Consider the following 27361-nt stretch of genomic DNA (forward strand, 5'->3'; position numbering starts at 1 on the left):
AATGGGTATCATACATATGACCATTTATCCACTGTCTCACAAAGACATGGCATTTGGAACCAAAAATATCAAATTTGGACACATCAGATGAAGGGACAGAAGTTCACCTGTCTAATATCCATTTCTTGGTCCAAGCAAATCTTATGCTTCTTATGTGTCCTGGTGTCCTTCAATAGTGGTTTCTTTGCAGAAATCTGACCATAAAGGCCTGATTCACGCAGTCTCCTCTGAACGATTGACGTGTATCTGCTACTTGAGCTCTGGGAAGATTTTATTTGGGCAGCAATCTGAGGTGTAGTTACTTGCTGATTTCTGAGTATATGTTGGGTACGAGAGTTAAGCGAAGCGCATGAATCACGTATTTTGCAACAGTAAATTCGTTAAGTACCAATATGTAAATTTTACTTATTAAGAAGTCCATGAATTAATAAAACAACAGCGGTATGGCCCTTTAAGAATTAAGAGTATCCTCTCCAATGAACTCTGCACTGCTGTATTTCTACCATTTCTCCGCTAGGAAGCTGTGTGGTTCTTTGTTTCTGGGACATGATGTATCCTCTGTCTCCAAACGACAGACACATTTTTCCATTTATCCGGTTTACTACTATCAGTCAATATAGGTACAATTTTGTGGACAGCCCCCTGTTGCAAGAATTTGGACTTAGGCTATCTAAACACGGCGGACGCTGGAAAGTGAAGAACAATCTGTAAGTACATTGTTTTGTTTTGGGTGAAAAAAACAATACATAGGAGAAATCGACGTAACGATAGTTACCATTCGGGAACCATTTGAGTGCTGATGTTTTGAGTAAGTAGCTAACACATTATTTAAACCCTACAAATGAAATTACTTAGCTATAAATGCAATATCCATTACTCGCTACGTTAACGTCAAGAAGATGATACTTTTTTTGCTACTGTGACTTGATACAGCCAAATAAGTAACATTTTGACTGTTCTCAGTTTACTAAGATTAAGTACCTAACCCTGGGTAATGTAGATCTTGGTCGATTGTGCTCATTTTAATAACACTGATATATATCAATGTATGTAGTATGATATATGGAGGAATGTTGTGATTTGGAATCAGTGAGGCCCTTCCGATCATGCATTAACGTTACCCATACGCTACAGCGTCCCAGGAGTGAACCGTCCACCCTGGCACAGTTCTTTCCCGAGTACTGTAGCTATCGACCACTAGCTAGCGATAGGTAGGTGCTTGTTCGTCTTGTCCTCACATTCGCCGTTATCATTTATTTATTATTATTATTATTATTATTAGGTATTGTAAGTAAGTAATTACGGTAACTGTCTTAAGAAATGCCAAATATACCGATGAAAAGGGGCCATTCCCGCTTCACACAATCACATTCACAAAGCTAAAGTAGCAAACGCGTTAGCTGTACTGTTAATCAGCAGTAAATGCAAGCTAACATAACGTTAGCTGACTTCATGTGCAGCCTAGAAAGTGACAGAAAATATCAGACAATTTTATTTGCTAATATCGTGAAGTCATTGGTGGTAAAGCCCAAACCAACACCATCAGCTATCTAACTAGATGTAGCTGGTTTTCAGAAATTTGATGAAGCTAACAACGGTTGCCAGATTTTTGTCAACAACACTAACCAATAATAGACAGCTGTCGGTGCTGTGTTGTGATGCGATGCATTGCTGTACTGTAATGTCTTAAGAAGGATCAGTTAGTGGACCCTTGCGAGCCTTACGTGATCGCACGCAGTGTATTATAAACACCACATTGGATAATAAAGGCAAGCTTTCACAAAAAAATGTAATTTCAGTATATTATTTATAATGGAAGTACGTAGTTCTAGTGGATTGCATAAGTATTCACCCCCCCTTTACTTTGTGTGGACGTTTTCTTTGATTGTTTCTGTTGCATTTTGTTGCATTCTGATGTGGTACTGCCACTGATGGTACACAAAATATTCCATTATGTTAAACTTTGAAAATAATTCTCTAAATACAAATAAATAAAACAGTTTCTTTGTACATTTTTTATGAATTCTAACATATGATATAAGCAGAATGTCTTGGATGTGTTGTTGGTGTGGTCAGTGTTGATAACTTTTGATTGATCATCCCATCTCTACTAGCTAGTAGCGAGCTGCTGACCCAGTTTTGGCTTACAGTACTGACAACAATCACTTGGCTGACATGTTTTCACTGGCCCTAAGCCAGCTGACCATTGTTAATGTTGGACCCTGTTCCCCACACAGGAAGTTCTGGTTTTCAGGGGAAATGGAAAGAGTTTGACTTTGCATTTTGACGTTAATAAGCCAGCCATCAATTTTAACAACTCTTATGGATTTTCTGGATTGGCTGAACAGTGCAGAAGAGAACCTCCACTGAATATTGCTTTTTGTCTTTTAAAGCTTTTTTTTACTGAACAAGACCACTTTGTTTGGGTGTATTTTCTGGCATTTCTTCAAATGCTCGTGATGTTAGGTTAAACAATGTTCAACTATCAATGTGACGGAGCTGTAAACAATTTGGGAAGAATAATGGGTAAATATGGTAGAGTCCTTGCAAATCTCTTAGCAGGTTACCCAAAAAGTTTCACAACTGTAATCGCTGTCAAATGTATACTTACTTATCTAATCAACATATATTTTTTCGTACATTAAAATAGTTGGTTCACTGGGAACTCTATAATCCAAATATTTTTTTTAAATCTAGTTTTCATACTAAAGTACAGTTCAATATATTTTAATTCCATTAAGTCAAAATGGGAGGACATCCAAGGGGGAGAATACTTATGATGGGCATTTGTTCTATCATAAACTTTATTATAATGTGCAGCTGTCAGTAATTCCTAAAGTGCACTAGCTGTTCCTGAGCAGTTGTTGTTATTGATGGTGTTTATTATAAGTTATTGCATTTCTGTCACGGTTGTTTACATTCTCATGTAACACAAAATGCACTGATGTTATCTTGAAAACTCTGCTGCTTTGATGCCAATTTGCCTGTACACTGACCTGATTGCATACATATTACTCTACTCTTTTTGTGCTTTAGAAATTATTTACAGAGCCAATTATATCTAGGCGTCTAACGCTTCTGGGTCAGGAGTTTTTTTCGGATGCTGTTCTTTGGTTGAGTCTTTTCCCTAGGAAATGCTTGGACAGGCCAGGAATTGCCCGGTGAGGCTGAAAACATCTCAACCTTTATTCTGGATGAACTGGATCAAGTTCAAAAAAGGTTTATTTGTCATTTGCAATAACAAGTTGCGGAAATGATATGCTTGGTTTTCCTACTCCCAACAGTGCAGTTAAAAGTGAAAAAGTGAAGAAAAAAAAATAAGATGACACAATCAATCGGTAATAACACTATACAAAAAACACATCAATAATAATAACTATACAACCGTAGTGCAATGTAAAAGTGACAGGTGTACATGATATAAGTGGCAGGTGTGCTTGATATAAAGTTAGAGATGTGCATGGAATATGGATGGAAGGGAAGAGGGGTTCCTGAGTTGAGCAGCCTTACAGCCTGTGGAAAGAAGCTGTCCTGTAGCCTGTTTGTTTTGGACTGAATACTCCTGTACCTTCTGCCTGAGGGCAGCTTGGTAAACAGTCCGTGGCATGGGTGGCTGGGATCTGTAATGATCCGTTCGCTCCTCCTCCTACACCTCTCTGTGTAGGGATCCTGCAGGGATGGCAGGTCAGACCTTGTGATGCTCTCTGCTATTTTAGTCACCCTCTGAAGTGCTTTACGGTCAAGGCTGGTGCAGCTGCCATACCAGGCGGTGACACAGCCGGACTGGATACTCTCGACAGTGCATCTGTAGAAGTTTGTGAGTATCCTGGAATCCAGAGGGACCTGATGTTGTGAACTCTCACTACTGCAGACCCATCGATGTGTGTGGGGGCGTGGTCTCCCAACATCTCCCCGCCGCTGCTTCCTGGGATCCACAATCATCTCCTTTGTTTTGCTGATATTGAGCTGGAGGTTGTTATCCTGACACCACAAAGTCAGTGACCTTACTTCGTCTCCATAGGCTGATTCGTTGTTGTCAGAGATCAGGCCTATGATGGTGGTGTTGTCTGCAAACGTAAATGATGGTGTTGGAGACTTGAATTGTCAGGCAGTCGGGGGTGAAGAGAGAGTACAGGAGCGGGCTCAACACACAGCTCTGGGGGAGCCAGGACTGAGAATCAGTGAGGAGGAGGTGGCGTTGCCCATCCGCACCACCTGGGGTCTGCTCGTCAGGAAGTTCAGGATCCATCTGCACATAGTGGGGTCGACACCCAGATCCCTGAGCTTCACCGCCAGCTTGTGGGGCACAATGGTGTTGAAGCCTGTTAGAAATCAGCCATTTCGTATAGTGGTTGTAATAATTATCGCATACCCGTTTGTCAAGGGAGAGAGTAATTCAATTATTTATTGCAGCATGAGAGTCTTGTTCATGAGGTTACAGACCTGGTCTTTCTTACACAACCTCAATCTCTTCTCACTGTAATGTTGGTTACAAGCTGATATATACATTGAAGTGTGTGTCTACCTAGCAAAGATCAGGTTTCCTAGATAGTAACCCCCATGCCAAATGTTCAGTGTGAACATTCCTGGGGTTATCAGAGCGCAACCTACAGAGAGATAATCTAAACAGAGAGGTTTCTGTTGTTCTCAGTATCTCGGCACATTCACTTCCAATGAAACGTACATTCACATTGTAATTGTTAATGCTCAGATTCCACAATGCTGAGCTGTAGTCAATGAACAGCATTCTCACATGTGTGTTCCTTTTGTCCACATGAGAGAGTGCAGAGTGGAGGGTCAAAGCAATGGCATCCTCTGTGGATCTGTTTTGTCTGTAGGCAAACTGTAGCGGGTCAAGTGTTACTCGCATGGAGTCTGTGATGTGAGTTTTAACTAGCTGCTCAAAGCACTTCATGATGATTGGTGTGAGTGCTACAGGGCGGTAGTCATTCATGCTGAGGACTTTTAGCTTTTTAGGAACAGGAACAATGATGGACTTTATGAAGCAGGTGGGGACCACTGACTGACGTAGCGATAGTTTGCAGATATCAGTAAAGACATCAGCCAGTTGATCAGCACAGACCTTGAGAACACGGCCTGAGATGTTATCTGGTCCAGGAGCCTTGTGAGTGTTACTCCTTTTTAGGGCATTACAGACGTCTGACCTGGTCATTTGTAAAGGGCAGCCGTCCTGGTCAATTTGAGTATTCATACCAGGGATGATGTTCTCAGAGCCGAGAAGGAGTTCAGTTCCTCTGGGAGAGAAGCCGACACTTCCCCCACACCACCTGAATAGCCTTTATAGTCAGTGATGGTTCTCAGACCACTCCACATGTTCCTGGTATTGGAGCCCTGGTAGAGAGATTCTACTTTGACTCTGTATTGACTTTTTGCCATTTTTATTGCCTTCCTGAGGTCATACCTATTCTTATAATGGTCCATGCTGCCGGAGTTGAATGCTGCAGTCCGAGCCTTTAGCATGGCACGGATACCACTGTTGACCCACGGTTTTTGATTAGGAAATGTTTGTATAGTTGTACAACGTCGTCAATACATTTGCTAATAAAACCGGTCTGTGTATTCATTGATATGGCCTCCAGACGACTCTCGGAACATTTCCCAGTCTGTGGTGAGGAAACAGTCACGTAAATCGGTGTGTGATTCGTCGGTCAGAAGTGCTTATTGTTCAGTAAAAAAATGTTGAGGTCAGTGATGGTTCTCTAAAGAATTGCATTTGGCCCTTCTCAGTGATAATCCAGATCTTTCAAATTAGCATTTGTACAGCAATTGGCTTACTTTACATGTTTCCTGTATGTAGATTTTTTTTTTTAAGTTGTTGTTACCATAGTACCTTATACATTGCATTTGATTTGAATACAAATGGATGTAAGTGGTTAGTGTCAGTACTGTAAATGTTAATCTCATTGAAAATAACTTCCTGGTCATTGTCCTTTCCCACAAGGCCGATGGTCTGTCCATCCACGGGGTGAAACAGTCCCCATTAACCGATCATGGAGAGACCGGTAATGATGGAGGAGGCATGTTAAAAAGCCCAGGGACCATCTTCTCTTTGACTGCTGCTTGTCCCAGCAAGCTGCTGACACACCCTTCACCTTCAGATGGTCCCCAGTTTGCATATGGCTCCTGACCTTTAATTTAGCCCACCCAGGGGATTCTGGGAATGGCATACAGACCGACCAGACTGAGGCCCATCTGGGTAACCTACCATCTGCTGCCACCTAGGTGCACCCCTCCAGGCCTGTCACCCCACGGTAATTGTCAGTGGTCGTGTGATTTGTGGTGACCATGAGAATAGGATAAGTGTGGGTAAGGGATGAAAGAGTTGGGTCACTGGCTTTTCACACCACTGATTGTAGCCCAACATTGATTGAATCAGCCAATTATCATGAAACATTAGAGTTTTTGTTGCTGACCATGATATAATGTGGCATAAGAGTTTTCAGTTCTCAGTGTATAACATCCTAGGCTAATTTAATGGTGCTTTCTGATTTGCCAGTAAAAAAGAAACAAGCCATACATTTGAGTGAAGGACATGTCAAGTGTGCCATTCTCTGTATTGTCTAATGAGATCTATTGAACTCCCTCTCTGGGAAAACTCCCTATTTCCCTGTATGGCTGATGGCCCAGAAAAGGCCTGCTACCAACCGTTGTGGTCATGATTAGTTTTATAGTGTGTGCTCTGACAGATGCAGCCTTCATACATATTTAAGGCTTCCAGGAAGAGAGGAAGCTGAGGCGGTCAAATGGAAGCGGGGGATTGTTTGAGGTTTCCAGTAACACCCCAGCTGAAGTGTGCCCCCCACTCTCACTTTTTCTTTCTTCTTTAGTTCACACACTCTCTTTTCCGGGAACCAGGTCATTGAACAGGAGGATTATAGGGTATCAGAGTAGTCACTAGGCTTTGGTTTACTGGTCTGCTGTCTTGTCTGTTCTATTCCCATCATGCTTATGGGTCAAAAATAATTACTGTAATTGGTTCAGGGTGCCAGGTTACTTTTTCCCCTTCAAATCTGAGCTAAGATTTTAATGTTAACTTTTGTGTCCTGGATGTTGGAAAACTTTCCAATCCACCTCACCTGTATCATACACGTAATGGGTTGTTGTGTAGGCCTCCTGTTACAGGAAACGTTAATGTAACGTATGAGAACACCAGGTTCATCACTGCGGTGGATAAAGATCAAAAATGGCAAATAGTGCAAATTGATGCATAGAAAATAACGTTTGTTTAAGGTAAAAAAAAAAAAAAAGTTATTTTAAGTTATTTAGGCTTTTAAGTTTGGTCTGAGTCATCATGTGATGACGACTTGGACACCTTCTGGTAGTGTGGGGTCGACATGGGTTAGCTTCTACCACCTTTATCTCCTTTCTTATCACTCCTTCTGAATGTAAGGGACATCCAAGGATGAACCGATGGATGTTGTAAGTACAGCAGTGTATCTACAGTCCAAAGTAGAAAAACAAACAGGGGCCTGGATTGGCGGGGTCACGTCTGGGAACTTTACAACATTTAAAATAAATGTAGTTCATTTTTGACCTCAGTTTGCTATTTGTCTTATTCAATCTTAGTTTTTTCTTCTGCTGACTGGCTGATAAATGCCTCTGTTATGCTGGGCCACAGATTGAGGTGTGGGGGAGGCGTTTGGAGCCAGACATGACAGTCTGTGATTCATTACACCATCTCGCTATCACTTTGTTTTGGCTCCCGTTTCTTATCACTTCTGTCATCCCTTCGCCATGTTGTTGGGCATGAAGGCCCAGCCAATGTGCAAATTATACTTGTTGAATGGAACATTTCGGAGACCGGAAACTACTTTCTGAATATTGACAAAACGACCATCTGTACAATCCTGTTACAAGCACCATCTGCGTGTCTGTTTGTTAGATACTGATTACAGAAGTTTTATTTATCTTACAGTCTGTGTGTGTGAAATTTTAGTTAATGTGTCTATAAGTGTCTCGCAAATGTCTCACTCAATACATTCAATGTGGCATTCCATACAAATGACCTATATTGATTGTGCTTAGCAGTTACCTTTACAGCATATTGCCTCTGCCTCGCTTAAGGCACCACTCTTCTGCTTCGCTTGTAGACAGGTTTTCTAATCTGAGGACGTCCTGTTATTTGACCCGCTTCCCATTTCCTCGCGGTGATAGAAGCCCTCCCTCTGTTGCACCATTAGCTCACCAAATGTATCTGTTGCACCAGTTGTTTCCAAAAGATGATTATATATAGTTTAAATAACACCATCCCAAGCTAAGGGCCTAGAAGCTGACATTGTATTATTTTTTTTTCTATTGCCTCTTCTGGTCTTCAGCATTACAGGTAAAGTATGCCGGTTCTTCATGCAGCACACCAGAACAGTTCTATTAGTTTTGATTAATTGTGTGTAAACCAAACATGCATTGCAAGACTGTAATACACACACTGAAGTAGATGAGACGTTAAACATTACTGGACGGCAAACCTGTTTGATCTTCGGGTTGAAGTGTCAGAACTTTAAGTACGTTGCCCAGGTGCCTAGTTGTCATGTAAGCACTTGCGTTAGAGTTTGGAGATTTCCCAACTTTTGGAAAGTTCCAAAAAGCTTATTTTTCCAAGTACTCATGGAGTTGAGCTTTGTGTCATGTAGGCAATTCATTTACTTTGATTATTTTATTTATTTATTCTAAATTCAAAACTTTTTTTTTAACATCTCTTCATTGAATTTTGTCTTTTTCTTATATACATAATATTGTATTATCATATAAAATACAAAATGCCCCATAATGATGCCAAACCTTTGACTGAAATGGACTGAGTAGTAGAGACTTGAGGCACACAACCCTCAACTCGAGCCCACAACCTTCTCTCAGTGTAAACGAAACCTATTAGACATTACTTCTGTAATAGATCATAAAAAGTAGGATTTCAGGTTTTCTGCTGAAGGGGTGTTTGCAGTCTGTCGGAGTTAAACCATATAGGCCTCCCATCCTTTTTGTTGGAGTTGGCAAGTAGAGAGATCATAAGCCAGCTTTTCTGTTTGGCGTAGTCAGTGTTTAAAACAGAACTTCTTTATTGCCTAGGCTGATGTAATAGAGGGGCATTAGGTGATTGGGAAAGTGTTTTGGGAGATGTAGCTTTTGGTATTATGTTTTAATAACAGCCCCTTTCTGGCCCACATTGATTTTAACAAACAATTAGTATTTTAAGTAGAATGTGCAGCCCTCTTGAAATTAAATCTCAGTATGGCCCATGAACAGAAATTTTGCCAAATACTCTTCTAAGGGATGGACAAGATTCAATAATATTTAGACTTCTGTGTGAGTTGAAAAAAATGGACAAATCGATGATTGCAGGGTGAGATCATAGTGAGAATATGATTACACTAAAAGCCTTGTGACTTGTACTTCAAAGCCTCAAATGTATGTTATGTTTGTGGATCTGTCTTCAGTACAGACAGCCTATGGCAGGTTACTCCTGTTGTAACACAACACGGTCTCGTCTCTGAAATAGACCCTTTCTGGGTGCTATTGCTCTCCTTTGTCGGCTGTGAAAACAAAACGGGATGGTAGGAGGTCTGTTTACATTAGGTCACAGAGTCCACCCGTTGTCCCGTGAAATCAGTCTGGGGACCTCTGGGTCTGGCGCCTCTGTGATCATCTGGTAGAGTTCATTGTGTGGGGAAAACACACACTTAGATGTTGGCTGATTTGATGGCAGCCCGACTTACTTGGATCTACTCCCTGTGGTCCCCATCTTGCCTCCTGATCTACAGCCTTGTTAAATAATCAAGTATTTAAATCAGTGTTTACTCGTTTGTACAAAATAGATTTTCTACAAGCCCCGTGGTGAGGTAAAATAAACAAACTCAAATGGCCCAAGCACTGGATTCAAAGGCAGATTTGAGATATTTAGTTTTTAAGAGCTGGCTGCAACATCTGGCTGTTCTGCTTGCCCCTGAGCTAACATGCAGGCAGGATATGATCTCTTTTTAATTCGCTTCGTGTGCACAATCTAAGAACCCTTGCACTTCAGTAGAAACAAAGGGGGAAATGTGTGTGCGTGCGTGCTTGGGCATTCCTTTCGCCCTGTCAGGATTCCGTCCCGGACTCCCCGGTGGGGCGTGCTGTGGGAGGAGAACCTGAACGCCAATCCGATTGGGTACGGAAGACACGTCTTGAGAACGACCGTCCTGAGTCACCTGGGCGTTTCTGTGACCACGCAGGTTCCTAATCAAGAGTTGTTTATCATGAAGTTGATACAGGGTAAAAGAATTGCAGCGCCGAGCGGGCCTGTGAGCCAACTGGTCCTGTTGGGACAATGAAAAGTAGATAGAGAACGGATGTACTGAAGAGACATCTGGCCACGCAGACGCTGAACTTTCCGCCGTGTTTCCTGTAGATGTGTGTAGTTTGACACAGACATTTGTAGAATTTCTTTAGGTGATTGAAATATTAAGAGCTACTGCTGGGTTTAATCCAAAAATGAATTGTTATTGTTGTTAGTTTTATTATAATTGTTATTATTATTGTCTTAACAATAGTTTTACTGTCCCAATTAGGCTTATAGTATTTAGAATTATCATAGTGGAAACAGTTTTCTTTTTCCTGTTGATTGGAGACAGGAGCTGTCCTTCCCTAAATCATTAGTGCTTGGCTAGAACCAGTGCTCAATATGGTAGACTAGAATGTCCCACCTCTGATGGCCCCAGATGGAATACCGGGATCATGGTTGTCATGGGGACAAAGCCTGGGAATTGTTGGGACATGGGGCCTGCCGTCTGAAAACACCCAACCCTTGAGATCAATTCTCCGAAGCTTACATAGGCTACTAACAGAAGGAATGCCTTTTTGCCAGACTGTGTAAACTGAGCCGGCCAAGAAGAGCGAATGTCTCTTACTGACTGCCTGACTGACTGATTACCCCCTATTAAACAGCGTAGTGGTTAGAGATGCGGCCCTGCAACCAATAGGTCCCGCAGTTGAATTTCGTCACAGTCAAAGCAAATTATGCATTAGGATTTGTTCCGGATAGTTAAAAAATTTCCTGGCTACAACCTTCAGTAGCTATGTTATAGGAAGCCTAAAATAAAACTGTTTATATTGCGACTATTTCTGGTGGATTTTCGAGGTATGCATCCGTGCATGATTTTTAGGGGTAATATAGGCTAGATAAAAACCCCTTGGGCAGTAAAAGAGTAAGGGTTTCCACGATTCTCTCGTCTTTTCACTTGACAAAAAGTGACCTATATTGATAGTTATTCTATCAATGTCATTCATGAATGAAAGAAAAACAAATGTTTTTGTGCCATGAAATAGCTTTGGCTGTGTTAAGTTCAAGTATTAAGTTTGATACTAGTAAGCCTATTACTGGCTAATAAGCTGTTAAAATGGCCAGTGGCACAAGCCATACATTTCATAGATGTTATTTGTGGTGGCGGTAAACTTAATAAGAAACGTTAGTCAGTTAAACACAATGGTGTCTATCGAAATATTAAAACTTGGCGTGATGTTAATGTGTGACAAAATGATGTCGAGATGCTATGCTGATACTGGGCAAAAGTATAGCAGCGTGGTGTAGTGGGAGACGCGGGTTCGAATCCAGTGAGGGCAACAACATTTATCGCTCTATAATGCTCTATTGTAGGGTAATGTTTTTTCTTATCTGCTCTAGCACAGTGAATGCAATGGGTCCAGTAAGTCCAATACTGTTGAGCAGGGTAGCGCTTGGGCTTCCTCTTGTTTTCTGTGTGTTGTGAAGCAGCCAACAACAGACTCAAACAACAGACAGGACAAAGAGCAGGTTATAAATAACAGGTTCCAGGGTGCATATGAAGTAATGTCTTGTTGAAGTGGTGATGTTTGTGTGAGAGAAAGGAGTGAATAGTTGAGTGACTGTGCCAAGTCAGGAGACACATGACATGCACTCCCCCCCCCAATATTCAGGGTATCGTTACCAGTAATAAAATGCAGGAAAGGCTGCTGGTACAAAAATGGGGTTGTTGAGCTTGAAAGAAGGAAGCTTATTTGCATTAAGAGAAGTGTTCCCAAATATGGCTGACGGATGGAGTGTTTCTAAAGCAAAGTATTTTTAAACCAGAGTGACTAAGCCATGCTGTGTATACGATGAAGAACTGATACCGCGATTCTCTGATCTGAATCAGCATTCTGAACAGCACTTCTGATTCTGATTGACCCACTGCAATCAACTTGAGTTGTATTGCAGTTAGTAGTTGTATGGAAGAATGACGTCACGGTCTTGATGTTGTCATGTAAAGGGTGGTCTATCTAGGTGTTTCAACATATTGTCTGACAGCTGGCCAGACACAGCCTGGCCTGGGGAACCCAGTGTTTCCAAGCTGTCATGGTTGGTGTCTCCCTTCCGCAGCAGCCCGAAGCAGTAATTCAGCTCAGTGAATGTAATATATAGGAAAAGGATAACATACTGTAAGTGGAATGTGTTTGTCAACACACTGTGATGCGACTACTAATGAGGAACTTTGTTTCTGGCACGCATATTAATAGTCACTGGACTAAAAAGGACGGACTTGCCCAAAACTTGCAGCGAGAGGGGGGTGGAGCTCCATGGTCCCAATCAAATGGTTGGTAATCCACTGCATTCATATTAATTGGATAAAGAAATGTTAGTCCTAAGATGTGTTGAAATGTTGCCGGTTGCAAGATGTGAAAGTGCCCCCTTTCGCTTTCCTTTCCACTCCTCTGTTGCTTGACTTTGGCACATCCATATTCACCCCTAACAGGTGGTCTCACACATTGCCCATTACCCAGGATTGGAATCTGTTCAGTGACTCTTGCCTATGGAGATGGTGTGGTGCAGTGTGTATGTACAGGCTGGCTGGCTGGCTGGCTGGAGCGAGGTACTGTGAAAAGGTACTTTACGGGCCATGAAGTTCAAAGCCTACTGCGTTATATGGCCCCGTAAATCAACATAGAGGCCTTGCAGATGGAGATTTGCTCCTGCCTAAATGGAGGACTGCTGCTGCTCTAAAAACATCAGGCTGCATAGCAGAATCTGTTGCCGAGGGATTTTAAATATTGCAGCAACAGAGGGAATGTAGCCATTTCAAATATTTATTTGATCAGAAATAGGAAGGGAGTGATAACTAAATAAACAAAATAATTCCGACCATCAGTATTCACTGTCCTTGATTATTTCATCCTCCTAGCAGCCAGCTGAAAAAGCCTTGTTTATCTGTGAAATAATCAACTCTTTACACAAAGTTTCCATTAGTGTGATGAGAGCGTCTAACACGTTCATACAGCACACACACACACCACACATGCTATCCTCCGTTCCACCTCATGGTGACATGACCCGGTGTCCACCAGAGCCAGTGACCATGTAAAGAAGAGACTGTGGAGTGGTGGACTGCCTGTTCTGCTGGACGGGGCCTGGTACTGCCATGTGGGTTGGGCCGGCACTGCGCTCATTGTTCCTCCATCACAGCCAGGGATTTCTCTTCCCAGCACTATAAGGACGGAGCCGGGGAAGGCGAGGGGGGAGGCGGTGATAGTGATTTGCCCAGGCATTGAAAGGATGCTTCAGTTCCCCTGAGAGGAGCACCAAACATTTTTGGAATTCCGCTTTTTCCCTCCTCTCCCTCCTTGGCCTCTTGTAAGGGAAACCAGAAAGAAGCAAAAACCCTTAGACTTGGAGATGAACTCTGGTTGTCAGGGATTCTGGAGCTTATCTGGGATTCTATGAACTGAACACTCACCACAACGCTGCTCGGTTTCTGTAGTGGAGAGGTAACATAAATGATCTTCTGTTTCATATTGTACATTGCGACAGCTTTTAGTTTAGAACAACTATGGTAAATCTCTGTCAGGTTTGTGTATGGAGGTCATGTTTACATGTAGACTAGGTGTGAGCTTCCATTTAAAAGTCAAAATAAACAGTGTACGCAAGTTGACATGCGTTTAAGAATCCCACTAAAAGGTCTGCGAGTATATTCAGTAAGGTACACCAGGCTAGTTGTGGAGCGGGGGTTTTTGGAAGGCCCATTAGGCATGATGGACCTGCAGGTGAATGTCAAACAATGCTTAACATCCAGAGAACAGATGGGAGTTCCAGTGGAGAGGTCAATGGGTATATTCATCATACTTAATGTAGGAACAATACATTAAGGATGGGTCTAAGCACAAAACTTTCATTTTGAAATGGCATAAAACATTATTGTTTAGACTTTCGCTTTATTTTTATGCTTTTCTGTGTTTGAAAGTGGTAGCCATTCTGTGTTAATAGCAAATGATTCTGTAGTAGCATGTACGTATATCTACTGATGTCTAAGTATTCTTTGGCTGGTTATGAGAAATAAAAGATCCAGACTCATTAATCTGTCTTTGTTTCCAGATTCCCAGTTAATGGATTTCTTTTTTTCTGTTGGCCTTAATCCTTTATAGATCCTTCTGTTGTGTCAGGTCTTGTGATCTTCCTGTCCGGCTCATTTTCCCTGTGTGCTTGCCCTGGTTTGTGGCAGATTTTCTGATGCTGCTGCCATTTCTTGTTGTCTGCAGAGGACCTCAGTCAGTCTGTGTTCGGGTCAGTCTTATAAACTCCCAATATTAATCTGCCAGGCCTGATGTCCCCAAGGCAAGCTGGGGGTTATGCTGCGAATCAGTATGTGCCTGTTGTGTAGTCTGTACTTCGCACACTGAGTCATGACATCTGTGGCAGCCGCCTGGCCAGTATCTGCTCCCTCTGGGCTGGATGGGTGTAGGCCTGTGTTGGCGTCCCCCCGTTAGGCCAAGTTGACAGGACGTTGGTCCCCATGGCTCCTCCATGCCATCCTGCATGCCACACATATCAGCCTGGTTGTCCAGTTGGAATATAGCCTTATGTCTTTTGTATGTAAATGAATATAGCCTCATAATACAATTTGCTGGCATGCAAATGTAAATTAATATAGCTATATGTTCTTTTGTTGTTGTGTAAATTATACTGCCCTATTATGTGATTTGCTAGTCTGCTACTGTTTGGTCTTTAGACAATATTACAGTTGCCTAGCCAGATAAGACTGATCGAAGAGGGGACATAGTCCGTATTCCCCCTGTGACACCATGCCCTGTAATACAAAACCATGTCGGATCTTGTGGAACCACCAGTTTCTGTCATTATATTTGAGTGTGGCCTTTTAACTAAGGAGTTGGGGCTTTGCGTCTGTGGTTAGCTTGGGGGCGTGTCTACGCATTAATGAACTGTACATTTTACAGAAACAAAGTGATCTCTCTAACCAGTTCTCTCATTTCCCTTCCAGGTGCTGACACTTCTAGACTAAAGATGCAGGTCCCTCAACCGAGCTCTCTGACCTGAAACCGTGACTGTTTTGTGGACGGGATACGGACACAGGAGCCCCAGGACGCCTGTACCCTTTGATGCAGCGGAAAATCAAGCCGAGTAAGCGGAAAGGAAAGAGGACTGCCCTGCACGAGCTGGTAGGATGAGACGGTGAATAAGGCCGTACGATCGAACGGGGAGCGGACTGAGTGAGGGAGAAGGGAGAGAGCAGCAGAGTGAGGGAGGGAGGTAGCACATTGTGTGAAGGGATCCTCCTGACCTCTAGGCGGCAGCACCAGTCAGAGCAACAGGATGACCAGCCTGTTCAGGCGCAGCAGCAGTAACGGAGGCTCAGGTGGGGCGGGAGGCGGCAGTGGTGCCAGCCCAGGGGAGCTCAACAACAGCCGGCCTAACCGCCAGGTCCGGCGCCTGGAGTTCAACCAGGCCATGGAGGACTTCAAGACCATGTTCCCCACCATGGATTATGAGGTCATCGAGTGCGTCCTGCGCTCCAACAACGGGGCGGTGGACGCCACCATCGACCAACTCCTCCAGATGAGCATTGACGGACAGGGATCAGATGACAGCTCGGACTCCGATGACAGCATACCGCCAGAGGTCAGTCAGTGCGGAGTCACAACACCGCTGACCAGTCAGGAAAAACAGCATTGAACCCCTTCCTGCTTGTCGTCTAGCTCATCTTGGCTTACGGACTGTATTTTGTGAAAACTATCCCTTTAATCTTGGTTTCATGTTACATTTACAGAATGCGTTAGGCCCAAAAATGTGTATTTGCACATCTAGCAGTTTGTCTGATAATAGTAGTCTTATGAAAGAAAATCTATCAGAATACTTTTAATTGGAAAATAATAGATAGTTTTTGAACACAGGTCTCCAGTACACTAATTTGATGCCCTATTATTCAATTTTTTAAGTTATTTTCCCAGTTCTCTGTGTCCTTCGCCTCTGTCCGGTGTTGATTCATGGTTGTTCCACGCTACTATTTGTGTGGCTATTACTTGATTAATCTCAACCTGACCCTCCTGGATAACATGGCCAGGATGGATTCTCCACTACAGCAGTAAAGCAGGCTTTGTGTTCTAGCTCTTCTCAGAATTAGCCTGCAGCTTCATGACCCACTGAAGATGCTGACTCAAGCACAGATTGTATCCAATCCCAACTCAAGCGTGAGACCATAATGCACCTCATGACGTGTGCCTTCTGTAGCCTGTCATATCCTCTGCTGCTTACTGGCCTCTCCTCCTGTTCTGGTTTTAGTGTCTGTTAATCAGTGGTAAGAGATTGTATACTAAGCAAAAAAAGGAACAGCAACCCAAGTTGTCTCACTTAAAATAGTGAAAGCAGTATGAATGCTAAAGCGGTTTGTTTGCTCATTACATTATCAAACACCCCAAACTCAGCATGCTGCTGTTGTCTTTTTTACTGTGTAATTTAAATGTGCATTCATGTTATTGATCAGGGCTGTTTTCTTTCTATTGGTCTCGTCCATTTCCTGTGATAGATTCTAGAGCGGACTCTAGAACCGGACAGTTCAGACGAAGAACCGCCTCCTGTCTACTCACCGCCCACTTATGATATGCACATCTATGACAGGAAATACCCAGAGGCCCCGCCCACTCCTCCACCCAGGTAAAGTGTTGTAGGGGGTCCATGCTCCATTCCCTCTATAGTACTGGAAACAACACATTCTTACCATGTATTGAAAACATTGCTGGCTCTAAGGCTTCCAAATTATCCAAGTCTTTGTGGTGAAGCATTAAAGAAATTATGTGCTTTTCCTCCATATTGCAAAGTGATGGCTAATCTTTTTAATAACTGGCTTATCATTGACGTATATACCTATTTAATGTTTGGAAGCACTATAACAAGTTGAAATATGTGTAGAAAAAATATGTTAGATTTAAAAATCCTAACAGGATATCTGGCTCACATGCAATTCAGCCTCTTCTCTTTGACCCACTGAGGAAGTGGTCTCATGGGCCCTGGGATTTACATGCTTTGAATTAGGAGCAGATCCTGTGCATTCACAACTGACCTCATGATGATATTGTTAGTCAAGGCTCCACCTGGTGGCCATATAAAAAAATATGCATATAATAAGTGTGCGTGTGTGTGCGTAATTGGTACTGGTGTCACTGGACCAGTTAATACCTCCACGCAAATTTAGTTTAACTATTTCTCAAAATTTTAAAATGCGATAGAAACAATATTTGTGCAGTTGTTATTGATACATGAGTGAGAGTGACTGACAAAATCAATGTTTATGGCCGTCTAAGTACCTAAAAAATGAAGACTCTTCTATCCTGGCCCTGACTTTTAAACCTGGTCTGACCTAGGTTCGAGGCCCAGCCACCTCCAGGTCACCGGAAGATCCGCAGCTACAGGAACTGGAACCCCCCATTGCTAGGCAACCTGCCGGATGACTTCCTGCGGATCCTGCCACAGCAGCTGGACAGTATACAGGTACACAGCGGACAGGAAGAAAGCTGTTGTATCAAATGAAACCGTCGTTAACAGAGGGGCAACGTCCTGCTTACAAAAACCTGACCTCTCTCCTCCTCCTCTAGGGAACACAGAGCAGTCTGTCCCAGCCGTCCTCCTTCACCTCGTCTCTGTCCTCTGTCGCCCAGCCGACGGCCCGGGGAGGTGTCTCCAGGCCAGGAGTTGGTGCAGGGCCAGGGGCCCCTGGAGGACCAAGCAGTGTCGGGGATACAGTAGGCACAGAGCAGGAGCGGAAACTGAAACAGTACCTGGATGATGAGCGGATCGCCCTTTTTCTCCAGAATGAGGAATTCATGAGGGAGCTGCAGCGCAACCGCGAGTTCCTTGTGGCCCTAGAGAGAGGTGGGTTTCACTCATGCACGCACATGGTCACCTCCAAATGGAAACTAAATGTCACAGGTAACCCGAATGAGTACTTCATGCTTTCTACACAGTATGTCAGCTACTGCTGAATTATTTTGTCTTTCATGCTATTCTAGTTGCAAGGTGTCTTGTGTAACGGTTCCACGTCCTTCCGTAGTTGAAATTTGAGTACCATATCTCACTTTCTGTTTTAGATCGCTTGAAGTATGAATCAAAGAAATCCAAGTCCAATCATTCATCTGTCAGCATGGAGAATTCCTTACCCGGTAGGTATCATTCATAAACGTCACCAGTTAAGATTTATGATTACATTCACATGCATGCTTGTATAAAAAAACAATAGGCATACTGATTTGAGATGTACTGTATACAGGTGTGACCAAAGGAATTTGGTACACTTTCTTCAAATAACTCACATAGTCTCTAACAATGAGCTGAAATTGACATTTAATTATTCCACTGTGAATATTACAGAACCATTTGTTTTTGATTCAGAACATAATATTTTTTAATCAGAAACAGTACACACCTAGACCGTTCAAACCATATTCTGGACTTCAAGACCAGTTCCACTCCATTTCTTAATGTCAACCCTCTAATCAGGGACTTATTTAGGTGTCCAATTAGTAATGAAATAGAACAGAAAACCAGGAGACTCTGGATGTTGTAGGCTGGGAGTTGAATATCCGGAACCTAAACTACACTCACCTAAAGGATTATTAGGAACACCATACTAATACTGTGTTTGACCCCCTTTCGCCTTCAGAACTGCCTTAATTCTACGTGGCATTGATTCAACAAGGTGCTGAAAGCATTCTTTAGAAATGTTGGCCTATATTGATAGGATAACATCTTGCAGTTGATGGAGATTTGTGGGATGCACATCCAGGGCACGAAGCCCCCGTTCCACCACATCCCAAAGATGCTCTATTGGGTTGAGATCTGGTGACTGTGGGGGCCATTTCAGTACAGTGAACTCATTGTCATGTTCAAGAAACCAGTTTGAAATGATTCGAGCTTTGTGACATGGTGCATTATCCTGCTGGAAGTAGCCATCAGAGGATGGGTACATGGTGGTCATAAAGGGATGGACATGGTCAGAAACAGTGCTCAGGTAGGCCGTGGCATTTGAACAATGCCCAATTGGCACTAAGGGGCCTAAAGTCTGCCAAGAAAACATCCCCCACACCATTACACCACCACCACCAGCCTGCACAGTGGCAACAAGGCATGATGGATCCATGTTCTCATTCTGTTTACGCCAAATTCTGACTCTACCATCTGAATGTCTCAACAGAAATCGAGACTCATCAGACCAGGCAAAATTCTTCCAGTCTTCAACTGTCCAATTTTGGTGAGCTTGTGCAAATTGTAACCTCTTTTTCCTATTTGTAGTGGAGATGAGTGGTACCTGGTGGGGTCTTCTGCTGTTGTAGCCCATCCGCCTCAAGGTTGTGCGTGTTGTGGCTTCACAAATGCTTTGCTGCATACCTCGGTTGTAACGAGTGGTTATTTCAGTCAAAGTTGCTCTTCTATCAGCTTGAATCAGTCGGCCCATTCTCCTCTGACCTCCAGCATCAACAAGGCATTTTCCCCCACAGGACTGCCGCATACTGGATGTTTTTCCCTTTTCACACCATTCTTTGTGAACCCTAGAAATGGTTGTGCGTGAAAATCCCAGTAACTGAGCAAATTGTGAAATACTCAAACCGGCCCGTCTGGCACCAACAACCATGCCACGCTCAGAATTGCTTAAATCACCTTTCTTTCCCATTCTGACATTCAGTTTGGAGTTCAGGAGATTGTCTTGACCAGGACCACACCCCTAAATGCATTGAAGCAACTGCCATGTGATTGGTTGATTAGATAATTGCATTAATGAGAAATTGAACAGGTGTTCCTAATAATCCTTTAGGTGAGTGTATATTACACAGCCTTTGGCCAAAATAACTGAAATCAAATAGCCATGCTTTCTATTGCCATGTAAGAACTTGTTACTCTGTACTGACAGTTTGGCTCACTTTTCTGCAAACTGCTCCAGTTCTCCCAGATTTGAAGGGTGCCTCCCAACTGCTCTGTTCGGATCTCTCTACAGGTTTTGAATGGGATCAAAATTGCACAAAAAGATTGTGTAAGGCAGTGGTTCCCAACTATGGTCCTCAAGTACCCCCAACAGTACACATATTCATTGTAGCCCCAGCCAAGCACAGCTGATTCAACTTGTCAACTAATTATCAGGCTCTCACTGAGTTGAATTGGGTGTGCTTGTCCAGGGCTACAACAAAATTGTGTGCTGTTGGGGGTACTCGAGGACCGGAGTTGGGAACCACTGGTGTAAGGCACCCAGTACCAGAGGCAGCAAAGCAACCCCAAAACCTTACTGAACCTCCTCCATGTTTGACTGTGGGGAAAGTGTTCATCTTGGAAAGTTTCATTTTGTTTTCTGTAAACATAGAAAGGGTATGCTTTACCAAAAAGCTCTTATCTGTCTACCGGAAGTTGTCCCTAAAGGATTGTGGCATGTTGCTACTACTGTGTGCTGTGAACTTCTCCAGGTAGTTGTAAATCAGTGTCATTCCATTGACTTTACATGGTCAAATAAAAACGTCAAGTACTGAAGCTGTTCGGGTCATTGTTATCATTAATGTTCTTCTGTACTGTAAGTACTGTATGGGGGTGTGTTTGTGTTGCATACTAACATTTGTGTCTTGAACGTCACCTGTCTTTATTTTAGGAGAACATTGTGGTGCGTCGGGGTCCATGGAGGCCTGTACAGCTGTGTCGGATGAGGCCATGTTCAGAGACAAACTCAAACACATGGGCAAATGTAAGGCATCCTCTACTGGGATAGTAACTAACCCCCGATTCTCAAGGGCCAGTCAACTAACTCAGCCAGGAGAACTGCAGACTTATGCAAACCTTTTTTAAAGTCCTTGGCAATTTATTTTGTGATGACACAGTTTTGGTCTCTTCCTGTTAGCAACAAGAAAGAAGCTGTTTGAAATCGCCAGATCATTCTCTGAGAAAACAAAGAGGAGAAAGACAAAAAGAAGAACACTCCTGAAGCACCAGTCGTATCCTTTGTTGCCAGTTGCTAGATTGGTTGGGTTCTGTGATTGCCTTTTATATAGAACATGTTCCAGACATACTATTGTAAAGTCGTTAGTAAAGGCGTAAAAAGCATGCCGTCAAACGGTGAAAATGTGAAGTATGTGTTTTATAGGTACTGGGGTGGAAAATCCAATGTAATGCTTTTTTGGTGTTTTTAAATGATACAACAGCAGAATGTGAATACTGTGGGAGACTTTTATTTATTATTATTAACAACCAGAACATAAAGGGTTTCCCTTCACCATTTCTTGCCAAAGGCTGGGCACAGCCAACTCCACAGCCAACCTCCTGGATGATGTGGAGGGGAGCCCGGAAGACGGCCAGCCCAGAAGGTCAGCCACTCAGGAAGACGATGAGCCACACAAGGAGCTTTTGTCTTGGTAAAATCTGGTGTCATTCATCACTTAACCATTTCTGTAGCCACTATGAATGAATCAGACAGGTGGTGGAGGCAGGGAGAGGGGGTTTGGTTGCAAAACCAAAACCCTTTTGGCTGTAGTCTTCAAACACATCATATCTTCCATTTTAGATCTTCAGAGGCAGCACCTCATCAGGGTTTCCATGGTGACAGGAGAATGACCCATGGCTGGGTGACCCATGGCTCCCCTAAGACATACCAGACATTTTGAGGCCCGGAGGATACCTGGACTGTTCTCTACAGAACACCACTCCTTCACTGGTTGTTCATAACTGCATTGGATTACCATTTTAATTTGTCTCATAACTCTTCTTAATATGATTTCATATAAAGGGCAGATGCATTAGTCTTTTGACAGTTCTGTTTATTTTCTATAAGTTTTTGTTGCTGTTTTCATGATCTTACTATATGGACTTGTCACCGGTTTAATCTCTTTCATATTGCTGGGGAGGTCTCTCCAGAGCTGAAGGAGGCACAACCCCCCCCTCTGAAACATCCCATAATAAACCCTGTTTACTCCATGCACCCATGTGTTGCTATGGCCATTAGGCCACCAGATGGAATGGACATTAACCAGTGATGTCATTCACAAATACACTCACAGTTCAATAGCTGTTAAAGGTCAGGATGCAGAAACAACTGGGAATAGCAGATCCCGACATTTAGTCACCATTTCAGATGATCTGATTCCCCTTGCAAATCTTGAGTTGCCTTGGAGCAATTTGAGTGAAGATTATATTAACCAAGACAGACATGCTTGTGTGTCAGTTGAACGGTTGTTAATCTAGATGTCCTGCTCAAATGGCGCCCTTCTCTGAACCCCTGTATCCAGTAAGGATTCCAATCTGCCAGAGTGGTCATCTGACCCAAGAGGGACATTTTATCCAATATTTCTGTCTACTTGTAACTAAATGCAGTGTTACCTTGCATCCCATTTCAAGTGCTCCAGTCATAACTCGTCAAAAGATTTCATGTAAACTGAAATATCCCTTAAGCTGCACTTACTGCCATATCTCACTGTTCTCGTATTTTTCCATATTGCATTTCTATTGTAACCCTATCTCATTTAGTTAGGAGGGGCACATATCGATATTTTCCAGTGTTATTAATGATAAAAACATTTGACTAGTAGAGAAATATTTGCTAAATGAACAGGCCGCTGACGTGCACATTGTTAATAAACGTGTGTTTTGCTATGTAGTGTGAGGTGAATTCTCAGAGGTAGTCAAACCAAGCATTCTCATTAGTAGAGACATGTTCTAAGCCATACTCAAAAATGATGGTGCCTCTATGAGGACTGACATTGCTCTTGATGACCCCGTTGATTACTGTTGGATGTTTCTGGAGGACGTAGACTGATTATGGCCCCGTGCTGTAATATCGTGAGCTTCAAAGACTGGTGTCAAGCAAGATTTGAGATCCACCCTCTGAGTCACTAGGCGACGCACAAGGATTCAAAGTGATCAGTCTCTTTCCCAACTATTGACAGCGGTATGACTCCTGAATCCTTCTCTTAAAAATGTGCACTTTTCTAAATCATTCAAAAGGACGATATGCTGTTATCGTCTGCCGAGTGCCCACCAGAGGGAAGGCTGAGACATTAGAACACACATTTATCAACTGTTTCTTCTAGAATGGATTTACACTATTGTTGAAAAGTTTGGGGTCACTTAGAAATGTCCTTGTTTTCCATGACAACATACATTAAATGAGTTTGAGTAGGAAATATAGTCAAATTAATAGGAAATGGTCATTGACAAGGTTACAAATACAGATATTTAACTGAAATAATAACAAACTTTGCTTTTGTCAGATTCCTCCATTTGCATCAATTACAGCCGTGCAGACCTTTAGCATTATAGTTGTAAATTTGTTGAGGTAATTGGAGATTTCACCCCATGCTTGCTGAAGCACTTCCCATAAGTTGGATTGGCTTGATGGGTATTTCTTACCATACTGTCAAGCTGCTCCCACAACAACTCAATATGCAATAAAGAGATCTGATGACTCTGCTGGCCACTCTATTATAGACAATACCAGCTGACTACTACTTCCCTAAATAGTTCTTGCATAGTTTGGAGCTGTGCTTTGAGTCACTGTCCTGTTGTAGGAGGAAATTGAGTCCGATCAAGCATCTGTGAGGTGTCCGTTTCTCAAACTAGACGCTAATGTATTTGTCCTCTTGCTCAGTTGTGCACCAGGGCCTCCCACTCCTCTTTCTATTCTGGTTAGAGCCAGTTTGCGCTGTTCTGTGAAGGGATTAGTACAAAGCGTTGTACAATATCTTCAGTTTCTTGGCAATTTCTCACATAGACTAGCCTTAATTTCTCAGAACAAGAATAGACTGACAAGTTTCAGAAGAAAGTTCTTTGTTTCAAACCATTTTGATCCTGTAATCGAACCCACAATTGTTTAAGCTCCAGATACTCAACTACTCTAAGGCCGGTTTTTATTGCTTCTATAATCGGCACAACAGTTTTCAGCTGTTCTAACAATTGCAAAAGGGTTTCGTAATGATCAATTAGCTTTTAACAATGATTAACTTGGATTAGCAAACAATGTGGCATTGGAACACAGGATTGATGGTTGCTGATAATGGGCCTCTTTACACCCATGTAGCAATTCCATGAGAAATCATGCTTTTCTGACATTTCCAACATTAACAATGTCTACACTGTATTTCTAATCAGTTTGGTGTTATTTTAATGGACAAAAAATTCGCGTTTTGTTTAAAAAACAAGGACATTTTTAAGCAACCTCAAGCTTTTGAATGGTATTGTACATTTAAATGGTTGATTGGCTATATCACCAATTCAGATTGTTCCACAATGTAAAAGTATTGAAACTTAATCGGTTCCACAATTCAAATATACTTATAGTAAGATGGTTCCACTAATGACATGTAATGTGGTTCCATTTATTTGTTAAAAGTAAATCTGAACATCCCTGTTCTCTGTCAGGGTTGTTGATGGAAGACCTACTTGGTGTTGTACATAAGGAGAGGTCTATTCATTGTAGGTTTAAATTTTATGAATAAATGTTAAGACTCAGTGTTCCTGTTTAAGCCTGTTAATGTTTTAGATTGGGATGGATGCCACTTTGCCCTTAGCCAATTGTGTGTCTGTTTTAGTTGTTTGTTTTGATATAAACATTTGTCACAAGATCTTCCAAATGTTTACCAATAAACTGAGTTTATTGCCCTTGTCATGATGAAAAAGGTTCTGCCATGTTAGACACCAATTCATTTGTACCGTTACTGAGTGACAGATAGGAGGCGCCATTATTAAGCATACACTACTGATGACCTTTCATTGTTAGTCATGCTACTTACATATCCATATGGATGTTCAAAAATGAAAAAACAGTTATTAATGTTCTTAATGCACCACACTTTCAGAAGTAATTTGACATTTATGATCTTTCCTTTATGTTAGAAGACCTTAAAATTACTATCTGCAGCAATGGAGGCAGCATCGTTTGACAGACACAGGATTTCTGTTTAGAGAAGCCTGTGACATTTCACCCACTGACTGATCAGCAGGTTTATGTCTGTCCATTCCACCATTTCAGGATGTCAGTCACTCACCAAGTGCTTGCATTCCATTGGTCTTTTTTTAAGTTAAAATGTTTTAAATGTTCAGTTCACTCGGAAATGGAGTGCCGTTTTGTTACTGCACTCTCAAGGACAACACTTGTTTGCATGGTTTTGTTTTGTGATTTTAAAATGGCTTGATGTTTGATGACTGCTCCTAGAAACTTTCAAATGTTATCCTCTCAGGGACGTTCCCATCTCTTTAGTACTGTGTTCCATTTCAATTTAATCTAACTTGGTAAAAGCACAATTAAGAGTAAGAAATCTACATCTGTGGTGGTGGTTTATTCCTGCAGAACCTTCGAATACTGTATCACTGGTAGTCAGATGTGATTTAACTTATTGGGCCTGTGTGATTCTGCATATAATTGTACGGACAAGAAAATACTCTGTCATTTTACATTTAAACTTTTTCTGACTGATAGACAAATAGCACCACAAATGTTTTTAGAGATGTTTCTTAGTACAGATCTTCTACTGTGAGTTTACCACAGATGGGGATTGTGCTCCCTAATGAATGTACATGAAAGGAGTTGAGGCCAGTAATAGCAGACAACATACTTGTTTACAATGTACTTATGAGCCTGTCATTTTATATGGCTTAAAAAAACTATCATAAGAATGTATACCATATTGACTTTAAAGAACTACCACCATGGGCCTGATGGTTTTCAGTCTCTTTTTTATGTAACTGGAGATATAGGTGTCCTGTCCAGAAACATCCTGGTAGCCCTAACCTCCAGGTATTTTTATAGATCTCTGTCTGGACAGGACCATACCCAGTTCTATCAGTTAATCTTGGTCAAACAAAAAACATTGGTCATTATTAAAGCCAAAATACATTTGAAAGATCTCAATGTGTTTGTTTCATAAAGGATGGGCTAAGCTGCCGGTTTTCGCACACACATTTGGTTTTTGAAGTTCTTTAAGTGATTGTTGTTCTCAAGATTTATTTCAGGTGAGTTTTTTCTTAAACTATGGTAAGTTTCTTAGAGGTATTGAAAAAATGAAATTGTGTTGTACCCTGTCTGATGTGATTGTGTTACATCTGTAAAGATTTATTAACAGATTCTGCTCATTAAATTGTTTCTATCGATCCCTTAGACAAGATTGTCACAATTGACTCATGTAAATGATTTATCTGTGTTTAGACAGAGTTTTAATAATATATACTGGATTTACATACTTCTACAATGACACTTTGACAACACAGCAAATTATCACCTGGCTCCCAATTCTCTGTGATAGTAAATTAAAGATTGCTTGCTCAAACCCTTAAAATGACATTGACAAATCTGAGCATATGCAAGGCACTTCACCTTCATTGCTGCTCTAACTTTTTCGTTGTGTAAGAGAAAATATGCTCTGGTTGATAAATAACATAGTCTCGGTATATCAAGTGGATGTCCACTGGGCCCAAACTGGGTGAATCAATGTTTCAGTCTAACATTTGTTTTGTGACATTGAATCTATAGAATCTTCAAAACATTTGGATTTAAAAGACATCATCCAGGTCCTGGTTTACCAAAAGGATAAATTCATTATTAGAACTTCTGAATGGGCTTCATTTAATACCTTAATGGTTTCCCAAAGCCATCTTACTAAAGTTATCAGACAGGGCTTTTTTTGTGTCTGGGCAAGTGCTTGTGGTATAGTAGGATAGGTGCCTGTAAGCTCAATTGGGGTTGTTGGAAAGGGAATGCACTGTTAGTTGAATGTGCTGGAATATTTTTCCTAGTTTATATGAGCAGCAGAATTAGAAGTATACTGGCTTGGTGCAATGTTCAACAGAGGAAACATCTTTAACTCTGCTGATCCTGCTTCAGAGTGGTTGTTATAAGACATGGTCATAATCACAAATTGGACACAAAGATTTGGAGAGCAAAGTGGACAGTGTCTTCAGACCCACCACTTTTGATTTTGTTTTAATATAGACTTAGTTTGTAATTGATTAAAACATTTGGCATTAATTCACACACAACACAAAGCAACAACAAAAAATATTTCGTAGGTATTTGTGTACACCACTGTTCAAATATTTGGGAGCACTTAGAAA

At 41.9% G+C, this 27361-nt stretch overlaps 1 protein-coding gene across 3 annotated transcripts; it reads left to right on the forward strand.

Moving 5' to 3' along the window:
* The first annotated feature begins 502 nt into the window (after positions 1 to 502).
* On the forward strand, positions 503 to 26401 carry cuedc1b (CUE domain containing 1b). 3 transcript variants are annotated; one of them, XM_010873537.3, is made up of 10 exons: positions 503 to 707; positions 15279 to 15916; positions 16821 to 16948; positions 17656 to 17782; positions 17887 to 18163; positions 18379 to 18450; positions 20919 to 21011; positions 21165 to 21258; positions 21553 to 21675; positions 21825 to 26401. In XM_010873537.3, coding segments are annotated over exons 2-10 (1221 nt in total). In that variant the 5' UTR covers positions 503 to 707; positions 15279 to 15610; the 3' UTR covers positions 21826 to 26401. The 3 variants fall into 3 exon arrangements, with proteins under 3 accessions (XP_010871839.1, XP_019905911.1, XP_010871923.1); XM_020050352.2 differs by lacking the exon at positions 503 to 707 and adding an exon at positions 790 to 808; XM_010873621.4 differs by lacking the exon at positions 503 to 707 and adding an exon at positions 13516 to 13770.
* The last annotated feature ends 960 nt before the right edge of the window (positions 26402 to 27361 follow it).

This window comes from Esox lucius, chromosome 1 (assembly GCF_011004845.1).
Source record: "Esox lucius isolate fEsoLuc1 chromosome 1, fEsoLuc1.pri, whole genome shotgun sequence".
Taxonomy (NCBI): Eukaryota; Metazoa; Chordata; class Actinopteri; order Esociformes; family Esocidae; genus Esox; species Esox lucius.

What these genes read in the sequence shown, in the direction of transcription:
- cuedc1b (XM_010873537.3), top strand. Translation starts at nt 15,611, where the DNA reads ATGACCAGCCTGTTCAGGCGCAGCAGCAGTAACGGAGGCTCAGGTGGG. An exon ending in ATGACAGCATACCGCCAGAG is followed by an intron (nt 15,917 to 16,820) that starts GTCAGTCAGTGC and finishes TTCCTGTGATAG; the next exon opens with ATTCTAGAGCGGACTCTAGA. An exon ending in CCTTGTGGCCCTAGAGAGAG is followed by an intron (nt 18,164 to 18,378) that starts GTGGGTTTCACT and finishes TTTCTGTTTTAG; the next exon opens with ATCGCTTGAAGTATGAATCA.